Raw genomic sequence first — 15,188 nt, 5'->3', positions numbered from 1 at the left:
GGGGGAGGGGTCTGGCGGTGAGGATGGGGGTGTCCAGCTCTGTGTGATGGGGTGTGTGTGTGTGGGGAAAAGGGGTTTAGTGGAGAGTTGGGGGAGGGGTCTGGCGGTGAGGATGGGGGTGTTCAGCTCTGTGTGATGGGGTGTGTGTGTGTGGGGAAAAGGGGTTTAGTGGAGAGTTGGGGGAGGGGTCTGGCGGTGAGGATGGGGGTGTCCAGCTCTGTGTGATGGGGTGTGTGTGTGTGGGGAAAAGGGGTTTAGTGGAGAGTTGGGGGAGGGGTCTGGCGGTGAGGATGGGGGTGTCCAGCTCTGTGTGATGGGGTGTGTGTGTGGGTAGGGGTTAGTGGAGGGTTGGGGGTGTCTGGCGGCGGGGGGCGCAGGCTGTTGCTAGGTGCTTCTTAAGCCCGCACCCCCTGTCGGTGGGCGGGGCGTTCCCAGCCCCCCCGCACTCGTGGAGGCACGGGGCAGGTTCCCATGGGGATTCCCTGCGGGGGGAGGGTGGAGCTAGGGCTCCCCGCACGGGAGGAGGGGGCACACGGCTGCTCTAATGCTCCCCGCGCGCGCACGTCACCTCCCCTCCCGCGGTCGGCGACACGAGCGCAGCCCCCTTCCCTCCGCGCGTGTGGGAGGCGGGCGCGGGCAGTGCGCATGCTCCCGGTGCGCGGCGCCCCCGCTCGGCCGCCCTCGGCGCCGCTCGGCTATTTCCGCCTCTTTGTTTTAAACTCCGGCCGGAATTTTTTCCTTCTTTTGGGGGGAGAGTCGGAGGGAGTGGAGCCCCCCCCGCGGGCGGACACGGCGCCCCGGCCCCCGCGCCGCCAGGTCAGTGCCGGGCCCCCTTCCCCCCGCGGCGGCCCTGCGGGGCTGCCCCCGCTCCAGCGGGCCGCGCCATGGCAAGCTGCCGAGGAGCAGCCCCGAGACCCCCGGCGCGGGGCGGGGGAGGGTCCGGCGCCCGCTCCCCCGGGAGTCGCCGCCGCCGCCTCCCCCGGGAGTCGCCGCCGCCGCCTCCCCCGTCTCCCCCAGCCTTTCGCCAGGGAGGGGGCGCCGGGAGGGGATCAGGGCCGGCCCCTCCGTCCCCCTAGCCTGGGGAGGGGGCGCTTTAACTTTCTGCGTCGGCGGCAGCAGCGGGGTTTGTCAAGGACGTCTGCACCCCTCCCCCCCGGCTGTGTCTGTCTGTTTGTCCGCTTCCCTGTCCCCCCCGTGTGTGTCCATTCGTCCGTCCCCGCTGTGCCTGTCTGTCCGTCCCTTCCTCTGTCTGTCTGTCCGCTTCTACCAGCCCGCCCCCTCCCCCCCTTGGGCTGCGGTGTGGGTGTCTGTCTGTGCTTCTATCTCCCCCCCCCCGCTGTCTGTCTGTCTGTCCGTCCGTCCCTCTCCTGGCTTTGTATGGCAAGGGCTCTCCTCTCTGCAGCCCCCTTCTCCCAGGGTGCAGAGCCGCCTGGCATGTGGGGGAGCCCGCTCGGCCTGCCCTGGTAGTGCCTGGCCCCAGCTCCGTGTGTCCCACAAGCTTGGCAGAGACGCCCCTGCTGTGCAGTATCTCAGATGTGTCTGGGTCTGGTGTGGGGTGGGGGCTGGCGGAGTCTCCTTCTGAACCCCCCCCCCCCCAATCAAGGGTTGGTTTACGTTGCTAAGAAACCCCCCATCTTTTGAAAAATGTCTGTCCCTGCGTCCATCGAGAGAAGTAGGGTTAAACTGCGTGAGAAGTGACCTGAGCTATGGATAGCTATGGCTCTTAGTGGCATGAGGTGTGTGTAGCAATCTGGAATAGTTTATAGGTTTTAGGCTTGTGAAAAGCATCACCCGAAGGTGGCACCAATTGGTAAAATAATGGATCGTTTTTTTGCCAAAATTTTCTCACGGTCCTGATGTTACACAGTGAAGTTTGGTTGTTTTCAGCTGTGATGTTGTGTCTTCTCAGCAAGGTGCAATTTAATAGTAGCACTGCAGTGTCTTTTAGTCCACAAGTGATTAGCGTCACCTCAAACTGGCCTGAGATGAAATGTAGTGTATCATGAACTTGATGCTATCGTGGTTAAAGGTCTTGGTACTTCCACCATATTACTATTTGAATGCCCTTTTACTAGTGCAAGTGGAACTCACTCTGAAAAAATTAAATACTTCTAATTTAACATAACTTTAATCCAGAGTTAGTGTAACTGTTTTTCTACACTCAGGGCCCTGGTTATCAATGTATCAAATCCAGTCTTTATAGATTTTGCTTAATTATCACATTGTGCTCTGGAATTTTCCTTTTGAAAACTTTGATGTTCTCCAGGTTTATTACTGCTAAACTGTCCTACTTGTTGTTAGAAAAACAAATATCCTTTTAGAAAAATGCTTCACATCTATAGGCATGTAAACCTCAAGATGTAATGTATACTACAACTTACTTACATTGTTTGTTTTACAGTGTAAAACAATCTAAAGTTTCAGATTATTAATTGGAATTCTGTGTAGTTCGAGGACTTAAGTACAACTTTTCTTAGCGCTAAGTGTTGTGTATGTTCCATATTGACGAGTATTGGGTCTTTTAACAATGAGAACTTCTCATTCCCTCAGTGACTGATTTAAATAAAAAGCTGTTTTAGCTAGTGATGTGCCTTGTAAAGGTTTGTTTGTAATTCATAAGATTTATTTGATAGGTTAGAAGTTTCCTTTCTAGTAATGGATGACTTTTATGCTACATAGAAAGGCCTTGTTTAAATTTCTTAGCTGCCCACTAAAACATATTAATTAAAAGTGTATGTAAGGGAATACATTCTGTGTGGAACTGGAAGAAGTCAGTGATCATTTACTACAGTAGGATGGGGGACACCAATCTTTTTAAAGAGTGCCCTTCAGAAGCTACAGCAGAAAAGACTTATTGATTTAAATTTGGGTGCTGGTATAAAGATTGCATTTTTTTTCAAAGCCCTTATCAGACCAAAAATCTGTCATATTTTTTATTCATATGGACTGATCTAGCCAAATCTTATCATGTGAGTCTTGGTTGAATACTTGTTAAATTTTGTGTTGTCTTGAAGTTGATTGAGATTCGATAGCAATGCTAGCACAGTATAAATGCCTATCTAGATAAAACTAAACACCATTGTATGAGGGTTTTTTACTACTAGATAAACTCTGAACCAGAACCTCAAGGTACAGTACTATAATCATTAGTTCTGATCAACTTAATCCTGCATTTTCGTAGACTCATCCGACTAAGGCTATGTCTACACTACTGCGGTACGTCGACCTATGTTATGCAACTCCATCTATGTGAATAACATATCTGGAGTCGACATACCTTAGGTTGAGTTACCGGGGGGGGTCTATGGGAGAAAATCTCCCGTTGATTTACCTTACTCTGCTCTCTAGTCCACCACTGTACTCCACCCCGGATGAGAAATCTGCAGTCGATTTGGCGGGTCTTTACTAGACCCTCTAAATAGACCGCTGGTGGATTGATCTCAAAGCATCGATCCCCGCTGTTGTGTAGACCTGCCCAAACTGTGTCCACTAGATGTGAAACAGACTTATATTGTAAACAGGTAACCTTACTAAATATTACTTCTCCACTAACATACTTGAGTATTACATTTCTGCTTTAATGGACTTCAATATTGTGTTCCCAAATGGCTCCTTAAGCTAGGTGGTCTTTAGTTAACTGGAAAAAATGAACAAAATTGGTGGTCACTAAGAGCTGAAACTAGAATCTTTTTGAAAATTGGACTCTACAGTAAACCACCCATGGAATACATTAAAATAAATGTTTGCATGGAAACTCCAACTGGCTTATTGATGTTAGGAAGAAGTCACCTGTTGAATTGATGTGAACCTGTGTTTTGAAAACCATTCAAGTCTGTAATCATCTGCTTCCCATCAACTGCATCTTTGAAGCTATAATATCTTAAAAACATGAAGTGGAGCAAGATGTCTTGCAGGAATTTGAGCACCAGCATTTTCTGGTGTTCTTTCATATTGGGCAGGGGGCCCAGTTGGTACATAGTTTGAAACATAAATGCTTTTAAGTATTTCTTAATAATTTGGAGCACATTGTGCTTGGTGATATAAGACTAACTTTAGCTCTTCCACCTCCGGGTGCTCTTGAATGTTTACTACTTTTTGACATCACTAATAAAAATGGTTGAATGTCATCTAGGGCTATGCAGTAGTGTTGGTATAAGTACACTGTCAATTTTGTCTTGTGCTAGTTTGCTCTAGCTTGGCTGTCCTTCAGTCTGATCAAAATAAGTTCAGATCTGGGCAGATGCTGTCAATGTCTAGAATCTGCTAGTTATGTGTTGCATTTTTATTAACAAAAGTTCTGTCTAAACTAAATTCATAGTAAAACTAAAGGCAAATGTTAAGCAATTAAGGGTCAGGCTGATTGGCTTAAAGACTCTCTACTTGCTGCGTTCATGTAGACTAGAGAGGATAAAAGAAAGTTGCTTTGCACCAAAAGCAATCCCAGCCGTTGTGAAATGCCACTGGCTTTTTGTTAAAGATGATGCCACTAGTCTGGTAGAAGAGATCCATACACTACACTCTTGTACTGCAGTGAAACAGTACAAATATTCAGCAGTTTAGGAACATTGCCATACTTAGATTCTCTCAAGAAAATATAATTCATATATTTCCTAATTAATATTCTACCTGTGTGTGTCAAGTTCACAGCATATATAGTAACAAGGGGGAAAACAAACTGGAGAAAAGTTTAACAAAACCCCTCATCTCAGAGGTTTAGAATTCTTCCAGGTATGTTACAGGGCTAAGTTTGTGGGGAGGAGGGAGTGGAACAGAACCAAACAATGGCTTGATAATTCAGACACTTTTTTTACTCTTAGAAAGGCTGTTGTTTGGTTGAGAGTGAGAGTTCTCTAACCTTTCTGAAGCAACTACAGAGACAGAACTATGTACTGTGCAAAATAGTGAAAATTCTCTTCAGAGGAAAATCAGAAAATTGTCAGTTCCTGAAGTGACTTGTCAGCCCTTGCCAGACAAAATAGGTTACTGTATTTGCTTTTTGAAAAAGGCCACCTCCTACTATAACCAAATCAGTTGTAGTGTTGCTGTGTATACCTGATCTAGTGCTAATGGTGCTTTTCCCCAGAGGTGCTTCTGATCAGGAACTGTGCTGATGTATGCAAACTCTGGAAATGTATCTACCTATGTATGTACTGCAATTAACTTGATTCATGAAAAATGTTAAATCTTATAGTAAGAGCCCATGTACTGTCAGTACAGTGCATTTGTATTGTTTTGATGAGGGTATGAAGCATTTGACAATGGAATGCAGCCTTCCCATTTGTTTTCTGAGAGTTTTATTAATGAAGATATTCTCAAATACATAATTTTTAAACATTTATAGAAGATTAATTTGAAAAGTGGATTTGCCGCAAGAGAATAGTTTACTTTAAGGAAACCCCAAGTAGCAGTTCCACATCTTTGTACTTTTCATCATTATAGTCTGTGTGTGTTTTAAAAGCCCTCTCAACTGAAAGTTCCTTCCATATTTCTTTCAACTACCTCAAAATCATTATTTTTCATCTCGCTCTAGAGTGACAGGAAGTGAATTTATGATATCCCCATGGACATGCATTTGAGCTGCTTTTGACAGATAACTTTATGATCCTTTCATATTCTAACCTTGTGACTGACAGTAACTTAAAATGTCCCAAAGTTTTAAGATTAAAACTTGTAATTCAATGGCAATAACTTCCAATAGTATCAAATGAACTTGGGGATAATTGTCTACACTTCACAAATAGCATAGCTTTGTCTTGGCTTCTGTTAAGATGGGAAACATTTATTCCTTAATACACACCTGATGCTGATATGCAGTAGCTGATTTAATTATGAAAACAAGTTTTTTCAGCTAGCTAAAAGTGAATATCATTGAATTGCTGGCTTGCAAATGATTATCTTGTCGACAAACCTCTCAATTTAACCTACACATGAATAATTTTTCACCCCTTATTCTTATATCCAGATAGTCAATGTGTGACACTTCTTCTGTATCTTCAATAGAACATATATCCATTGAAGTAGTAGTGGATGTATTATAAATCTTAGGTGAATTATGACTGTAATTCAAAATGAAAAAAGACCTAGCCCAATAGACTCTCTCTGAGAGATTCTCTAACAGCGTGCACTCAAAAACACATAATCTACCCATGTACAAATATAAACCTCAACCTATTTAGAACAATATGTAAACCCAGCCGGTGTCCCCAGATTGCACAGCTTTCGTATGAAATATACATTCTTGTACAATGCTGTTTTCATTTTGTCAACTGAAGGAACAACTTGAAGTTAGCTAGTTCTCTTGTACTTTCAAGTATTTTATCTAGAAAGCTATGGTTCACTTCTGCTGATAGTGTTTTCTAATATGTGGGAGTCATTTATTGGTGTAAGTACATAGATTGTCATAATTGAAGCTATTAGTAAATTGATTACTAAGTTGAAGTGCATTGTATTGCCAAAATAATTCTATATGTGTTAACGTATTAGACAAGGCATTTTTTGTGGTGTAATCTGTGTGGATTTGATTTAAATCAAATTGATTTAATCATAGATTTCTACATAAAAGTGCATTCTTGTTGGTTGTTATAACCTTAAAACATATTCTTCACAACTCAGAGATAGATGTAGGTTTCATTTTTAGAAGGTACACACTATATATTTTTAAAGTGATTTATTTTGAAAACTTTTCAGATTAGTTTTACAGCTATATCAGAAAATGAATGATTGTTTGATTACATCATTTACCGAGGGTAATTGAAGCAGATATTTATGAAGTAATTGGGAGGTGAACTCTCTCCAATATTTGGAGGATTTTCTTGCCGTGCTGTATTAGGAGGAGAACATCACCAGACAGACATTTAAATTGTTTTAGTTAACTAAAACAACAATGTTATGTATTCTGGATCTTTTTCTTCAACAGCAAACGTATAATTTTTTTAACAAAACAGGCATACGAATTTTTGAATTTAGTTAAACATTCAAGTTTTTTAAAATCAGGTTTGTTTGTGTTTAAAATTGATTTTAACTAAAATAGTTAAATGAAATCTTAAAAAAAAAAATTAAATTGACTATATCAGCCAGGTCAACGTGAGAAACTTAAAATATTGGCTCCTGCAACTAACTCAGTTGTCTTCACCTTCATTTTCCTTTTTGTTCATAATCTGGAAAAGAAAAACAAGCTTTCCTGCTTTTTCAGGTCCCAAACAATTTCTCAATTTGGAATGAATTAGTCCAAAGGAAGAAAATGTTCTTTCTATACCAGTGGAAGAAGCTACTGTTAAAAGTGAGTTTATCACTTCAATAGTCTCTGAATCCAAGTGCTTAAGTGACTTCCACCAGTTCACTGGTATGACTTTCTTTAAAACATCATCAGCAAACATATATTTCTTGAACGGTTCACCCTTAGCTCTGAAGTTTATTATAGTTGGCATTATGAAGGGATGATTGCTGGATGTCCATGTCCTAGCCAACTCCTCTTCAGCAGTTAAGGTTTGACCCTGGTACCAAGTATTGAGAATATTTGCAAGAAAATGAGCTGGAGATAGTGCTTGTCCCATTCGGTTTTTTTAATGCTTGTAATTTAACTCTGTCATTGCATATTTCTCTTTTTAAGATCTCACTCAGTTCCTTCAAAATTTCAACAGTGTCAGCAATAAAACAGCTATTTCTTTTTGTTCAAGGCTACAGAAATAGGCGTCAGGGTACTCAGCATGTGTTCTACATTTCTCTTAAGCCCAATGTTGAGATCTTTGGCTATGACAGTGCCATCTATTTTTTCACGATTTTGTTCACAAACTGTCATGAGATTAGGCCAGTTCTTGATATAGTGCTCAAAACTGTCCACTACTGAGTTCATTGCACGTCTTGTGGGAGAGTTGGCTTGGTTCCTCCCACTTTTTTCAGAGCAGCTGCTGCAAAGTGGTTGTTACGGGAAGTACTTTGCAGTTTCAACAACATTAGCCTTTATTTCTGGAACACTGAAGTCTGTGGCTAGGAGGTGCATCAAATGAGCACTACGACCATATATTATTAGCTTGGGACTCTCTTCACTCTCTCCTAAATAATTTCTTCTCTGATACATTTGCAGAATTGTCTGTGACCAAGCGGCGTATTAGACATTTGAATTTTTTTTCAGTTTGTTATAGCTTTTACTGCTGCTACTTGTAAATATTCTGCTGTGTGTGCATTTCCTGATGTATCAGTTGTTTCTGTAAGGAAGACATTCCCTTCTTCTGTTGTCACACAAGCACATACAACAGGATCATTGTGGACATTGCTCCACCCATCAAGACTCAGGTTAACAATTTCATCCTCTAGACCTTTTGCACACTGCTCAGTTTCTCTTTCATACACTTTATCCAGCAGTTTGCCTGCAATATCTGCTCTGTTGGGTGGACTGTATCCTGGTCTTAATGACTGAACCATGTTAATGAAGTGTGGGTTCTCAATCATACAAAAAGGAGAGTTTATTGCATAAACAAACTGGGCAATTTTTTCATCAATTAACTCTTTTTGTAATCTGCTGGGTTCTTATCACAAACTTATCTATGGTTGTTTTTGGATGATGGAGTTTTTTTTTCGTCTTTGCTACAGGTGATATATTGTGGCTATGTGACATACATGATGTGACTGAAACACTATCCCTGTCAGATAACTCTGAAACTATAGAAAATGATGGTGATCTTGAAGGTGGATAGTCTTCAGAATTCTGTATGTTGAGGATCGATTCTCCTAAACAAAATAAGTCAATGCAGTTATTTAATTATTATTACCATACTGCTCATTTAGTATTACTTATTGCATTCACTAACACTCAGTACTACTTCAAAGGTGAAATTGTGCAAGGAAGATCTGCCTATTTCAGCCGTTTGTTTTTTTTATCACAACTGCATCTAAAATTGATAGTACCATAGAGTAACAACTATATTTTTTGCTCAAACATGAGAATTCAAGAATAGTCCAGAAGGAAGACAGGCAGTCCTTAAGAAAGAAGTATGAAATAAAAAAAAAGTTTACAAACCTGAAGATTCTGCATGTTCAGACTTGTTCCTTTCATCATCTTCAACGCAGCTTCCTCTTGAGAAGGAACATGTCTCATGAATTGGAATTAATTTGCAGATTGGATACAATTAATTTAGGCTTGAATAGAGAGTGGGAATGGTTGAGTTATTATAAAAAGTAACCTATTTCCCCTTGTTTCTTCTTCCCCCGCCCCCTCCCCCTTGTTCCTCAGACGTTCTTGTTAAACCCTGGATTTGTGCTGGAAATGGCCCACCTTGATTATCATACACATTGTAAAGAGAGTGATCACTTCAGATAAGCTGTTACCAGCAGGAGAGTGGGGTGGGGGGAGAGAAAACCTTTTGTAGTGATAAACACCCATTTTTTCATGGTTTGTGTGTATAAAAACATCTTCTGTATTTTCCACAGTCTGCATCCGATGAAGTGAACTGTAGCTCACAAAAGCTTATGCTCAGATAAATTGGTTAGTCTCTAAGGTGCCACAAGTACTCCTTTTCTTTTTGCGAATACAGACTAACACGGCTGTTAACCTTTTGTAGTGATAGGTTTCAGAGTAACAGCCGTGTTAGTCTGTATTCGCAAAAAGAAAAGGAGTACTTATGGCACCTTAGAGACTAACCAATTTATCTGAGCATAAGCTTTTGTGAGCTACAGTTCACTTCATCGGATGCAGACTGTGGAAAATACAGAAGATGTTTTTATACACACAAACACCCATTTTTTCATGGTTTATCACTACAAAAGGTTTTCTCTCCCCCCACCCCACTCTCCTGCTGGTAATAGCTTATCTAAAGTGATCACTCTCCTTACAATGTGTATGATAATCAAGGTATGTGTATGATAATCCTCCTGAAGGTCGAGACAGCAGACTGGACTTCTACATAGAGTGCTTCCGCCGACGTGCACGGGCTGAAATTGTGGAAAAGCAGCATCACTTGCCCCACACCCTCAGCCGTGCAGAACACAATGCTATCCACAGCCTCGGAAACAGCTCTGACATCATAATCAAGAAGGCTGACAAAGGAGGTGCTGTTGTCATCCTTAATATGTCGGAATATGAACAAGAGGCTGCTCGGCAGCTCTCCAACACCACTTTCTACAAGCCATTACCCTCTGATCCCACTGAGAGTTACCAAAAGAAACTACAGCATTTGCTCAAGAAACTCCCTGAAAAAGCACAAGATCAAATCCGCACAGACACACCCCTGAAACGCCGACCCGGGATATTCTATCTACTACCCAAGATCCATAAACCTGGAAATCCTGGGCGCCACATCATCTCAGGCATTGGCACCCTGACAGCAGGATTGTCTGGCTATGTAGACTCCCTCCTCAGGCCCTACGCTACCAGCACTCCCAGCTACCTTCAAGACACCACTGACTTCCTGAGGAAACTACAATCCATCGGTGATCTTCCTGATAACACCATCCTGGCCACTATGGATGTAGAAGCCCTCTACACCAACATTCCACACAAAGATGGACTACGAGCCGTCAAGAACACTATCCCCGATAATGTCACGGCTAACCTAGTGGCTGAACTTTGTGACTTTGTCCTTACCCATAACTATTTTACATTTGGGGACAATGTATACCTTCAGATCAGCAGCACTGCTGTGGGGACCCTCATGACCCCACAGTATGGCAACATTTTTATGGCTGACTTAGAACAACACTTCCTCAGCTCTCGTCCCCTAACGCCCCTACTCTACTTGCACTATATTGATGACATCTTCATCATCTGGACCCATGGAAAAGAAGCCCTTGAGGAATTCCACCATGATTTCAACAATTTCTATCCAATTTCTATCCTATTTCTATCCTATCTGTGGATAAATTGGAGAGAGTCCAGCGAAGGGCAACAAAAATGATTAGGGGACTGGAACACATGAGTTATGAGGAGAGGCTGAGGGAGCTGGGATTGTTTAGCCTGCAGAAGAGAAGAATGAGGGGGGATTTGATAGCTGCTTTCAACTACCTGAAAGGGGGTTCCAAAGAGGATGGCTCTAGACTGTTCTCAATGGTAGCAGATGACAGAACGAGGAGTAATGGTCTCAAGTTGCAGTGGGGGAGGTTTAGATTGGATATTAGGAAAAACTTTTTCACTAAGAGGGTGGTGAAACACTGGAATGCGTTACCTAGGGAGGTGGTAGAATCTCCTTCCTTAGAGGTTTTTAAGGTCAGGCTTGACAAAGCCCTGGCTGGGATGATTTAACTGGGAATTGGTCCTGCTTTGAGGAGGGGGTTGGACTAGATGACCTTCTGGGGTCCCTTCCAACCCTGATATTCTATGATTCTATGATTCTACCATCAACCTCAGCCTGGTCCAGCCCACACAAGAGATTCACTTCTTGGACACTACAGTGCTAATAAATGATGATCACATAAACACCACCCTATACCGGAAACCTACTGACCGCTATTCCTACCTACATGCCTCCAGCTTTCATCCAGACCACACAACATGATCCATTGTCTACAGCCAAGTTCTGCGATACAGCCGCATTTGCTCCAACCCCTCAGACAGAGACAAACACCTACAAGATCTCTATCAAGCATTCTTACAACTACAGTACCCACCTGCGGAAGTGAAGAAACAGATTGATAGAGCCAGAAGAGTTCCCAGAAGTTACCTACTACAGGACAGGCCTAACAAAGAAAATAACAGAATGCCACTAGCCGTCACCTTCAGCCCCCAACTAAAACCCCTTCGACCCATTATCAAGGATCTACAACCTATCCTGAAGGATGACCCAACACTCTCTCAAATCTTGGGAGACAGGCCAGTCCTTGCTTACAGACAGCCCCCCAACCTGAAGTGAATAGTCACCAGCAACCACATACCACACAACAGAACCACTAACCCAGGAACCTATCCTTGCAACAAAGCCCGTTGCCAACTGTGCCCACATATCTATTCAGGGGACACCATCATAGGGCCTAATCACATCAGCTACACTATCAGAGGCTCGTTCACCTGCACATCTACCAATGTGATATATGCCATCATGTGCCAGCAATGCCCCTCTGCCATGTACATTGGTCAAACTGGACAGTCTCTACGTAAAAGAATAAATGGACACACATCTGATGTCAAGAACTATAACATTCATAAACCAGTCGGAGAACACTTTTTAATCTCTCTGGTCACGCGATTACAGACATGAAAGTTGCGATATTACAACAGAAAAACTTCAAAACCAGACTCCAACGAGAGACTGCTGAATTGGAATTCATTTGGAAATTGGATACAATTAACTTAGGCTTGAGTAGAGACTGGGAGTGGCTAAGTCATTATGCAAGGTAACCTATTTCCCCTTGTTTTTTCCTACCTTCCCCCCCTCCCCCCATTCCTCAGACGTTCTTGTTAAACCCTAGATTTGTGCTGGAAGTGGCCCACCTTCCTTATTGTGCACATTGTAAGGAGAGTGATCACTTTAGATAAGCTATTACCAGCAGGAGAGTGGGGTGGGGAGAGAGAAAACCTTTTGTAGTGATAAACACCCATTTTTTCATGGTTTGTGTGTATAAAAACATCTTCTGTATTTTCCACAGTATGCATCTGATGAAGTGAGCTGTAGCTCACGAAAGCTTATGCTCAAATAAATTGGTTAGTCTCTAAGGTGCCACAAGTACTCCTTTTCTTTTTGCGAATACAGACTAACACGGCTGTTACTCTGAAAGTTCCCATGATGTTGTTTCATTAGGGCAACCAGGCCTTGCATTCCTTTGTTGCACTGTTTGCATTTTGCACGCATGCCTGTCTTACCCACAGGTAGAGGAACTTCATTAAAATATTCCCAAACGGGGCCTCTTTTACAGCCTGCTGCCCTTATAGGTTTTTCCTTCCAGTGAGAGAATGGTATGGTAGATCTTCGATCAATGAAGGCTACACTCAGAAAGACCTCAAGACTTCTGGAATATGCTGCTCAAACAGTTTCACTTTTGTTTCTACTACCTGTACCTCCCTTCTCACATTTATTTATCTCCAGACTTCTTCTCCTTGTCCAGATCTATTTCACTCCCAACAATCTTCTATTCATTGAACTTTTTGAAACTTTGCACCTTTAGAGAGAGAGGTAAGGGGTTGACTCTGTGTACACACATTTGCAGAGGGACAATAGGGTTGAGGTCTGTTATTTCTCACCTCTATCTATCCTATCTATCTATCCTATCTATCTATCCTATCTATCTATCCTATCTATCTATCCTATCTATCTATCCTATCTATCTATCCTATCTATCTATCCTATCTATCTATCCTATCTATCTATCCTATCTATTAACATTTGTGCTGTTAACAAGCATATTATCTCTGGAGACACAAATCCATCGTTTGAGAACTGCAAAACTAAGCATCTCTGATAGTATCTTTTAGACTGAGCACTGAGTCCCATTGGGTAGATAGAAAGATTAACCTAAATAGTCTATACTGAAGCCCTTGGAACCCCATAAGATTGGGTCCCTAATCCATGAACTATTGAAATTCATTTACAAAACTGTTCTTAAACATTACATGAATATATTGTCTCATACTATAGAATTAGAATTTGTAATCCCTATTCCATGATGAGATAGGTTTTTTTCCTCAAAAAGCATTTTATCCAAAAAAATCCAATTTAAATAAAAAACATCTGAGTTTTTTTTATTTATTTTTTTAAATCATTGATCTTTATCCACCCTGGGTGTTATATTACTAAGTTTGTGTTCTACCAGTTAACAGTGGCTATGAATAGGCTAGATTTGTGGGAGTGGGGTGGTGTAAATGATGGCATGCTTCATTCCTTCTGAATGACTTGTCCAAACCCCAGAATATCTCGGGCCATTTGAAGTGAGGCTTCTAATGATAGAGTTTAATGCCAGAAGGTGCCATTAGATCACCTAGTCTGACCTTCTGTATAGCACAGGCCATTAAATTTCATGCAGCTGCCCCTGTCTTGAGACGCATAACTTGTGTTCCAGAACTTTTGATTTGAAGACATCACTTCCCTTGATAGTTTGTACCAATGATTAATCATGTACTCCGTTGAAAATTTGTGCCTAATTTCTAATTTGACTTTGTTTGGCTTTCACTTCTGGCCATTTGTTGGTATGCCTTTCTCTGCTAGATTAAAGACCTGTTAGTAACTGGTATTTTCTTCTTGTGAAGGTACTTCTACTCCATAATCTATCTTTTTGATAAAATAAACAGATTGAGCTGTTTAAATCTCACTGTAAGGCACTTACACTAGCTTGTGCATTTTTGTGGCTCTTTCCTGCAACCTCTCCAGCTTTTCAGCATCCTTTTAAAAATACGGCACCAGAACTGGATACAGTGTTTCATTACTGGTTTCACAAATGCTGTAAACGGAGGTAAAACCACCTTCCTAAGCCTGCTCATTACTCCTGCTCCTGTTTAGATATTCAAAGATTACATTAGCCCTTTTTGCCAAAGCATTGCACTTGGATGTTGTGATGAGTTACTTGTCCGCTGTGAACCCTGAATTGTTTCCATATGCACAGTGTTTCACAAGCCCTTGCTATATAATCCTCCTTCAGGAAAAATAAATAAAATGTGCACCCATGCCATTTGTTAAAAGCCTACCCATCTTACAAAATACTTCCACATGTCCCAGTTGGTGGTTTGCTTTCCCCAAGCGTTGTGTCCCACAGTTGGAGTAAGGCTGCCTCTGAAAGGACAACCTGGTGGTGATAAAGTTGGCAAAGTATATTTTAACTCTCAAAATCAAATCCAATAGGTGCTCTAACTTGCTGTATTGTAATGAATTGAGAATACAGGAACTCCTTGCTTAAAGTTGTCCCGGTTAACGTTGTTTCGTTGTTACGTTGCTGATCAATTAGGGAACACACTTGTTTAAAGTTGAGCAATGCTCCACTCTTACGTTGTTTTGGATGCCTGCTTTCTCCACAGCAGGCAGCCTCCCTGTGCTCTTCCCCCCCCCCAGCAGATGCGGATCAGCACCTTTCCCCTCCTGCCCCCCCCTCCTGCCTCTGGCAATCAGGGGTAGGAGCGTGGAAGTAGTCTGCAAAGCAAAGGGGGATGGGGGGGGAGAAGAGGCGGGTCGAGGGTGGGGACTTGGGGGAAGGGGTGGAGTGGGCGGGCTGAGGGTTGAGCCCCTGGTGCTTGCAGAGTAGGGGAAGCTGCCACTGCTGCTGCACAACATGCTTCT

The 15,188-nt window shown here is 42.4% G+C and overlaps 1 protein-coding gene across 14 annotated transcripts in view; it reads left to right on the top strand.

The window, feature by feature from the left end:
- The first annotated feature begins 641 nt into the window (after positions 1-641).
- Positions 642-15,188, top strand: part of PCGF3 (polycomb group ring finger 3) — a 108,589-nt gene continuing 94,042 nt past the window's right edge. For 9 of the 14 annotated variants that reach the window (XM_073345797.1, XM_073345787.1, XM_073345786.1 and 6 more), the window contains exon 1: positions 727-816. Coding sequence is in view for 1 of the 14 variants with exons in the window: in XM_073345792.1 (XP_073201893.1) it covers positions 646-816 (171 nt within the window). In the remaining 13 variants the exon portion in view is untranslated. Of the gene's footprint in view, positions 817-15,188 lie in introns of all 14 variants that reach the window. The other 5 variants (XM_073345798.1, XM_073345788.1, XM_073345782.1 and 2 more) reach the window with 3 other exon arrangements.

This window comes from Lepidochelys kempii, chromosome 5, assembly GCF_965140265.1.
Source record: "Lepidochelys kempii isolate rLepKem1 chromosome 5, rLepKem1.hap2, whole genome shotgun sequence".
In the NCBI taxonomy this organism is placed as follows: Eukaryota; Metazoa; Chordata; order Testudines; family Cheloniidae; genus Lepidochelys; species Lepidochelys kempii.
The sequence above is the reverse complement of the archived record's forward strand: the minus strand, read 5'-3'. Positions and strand labels throughout refer to the sequence as shown.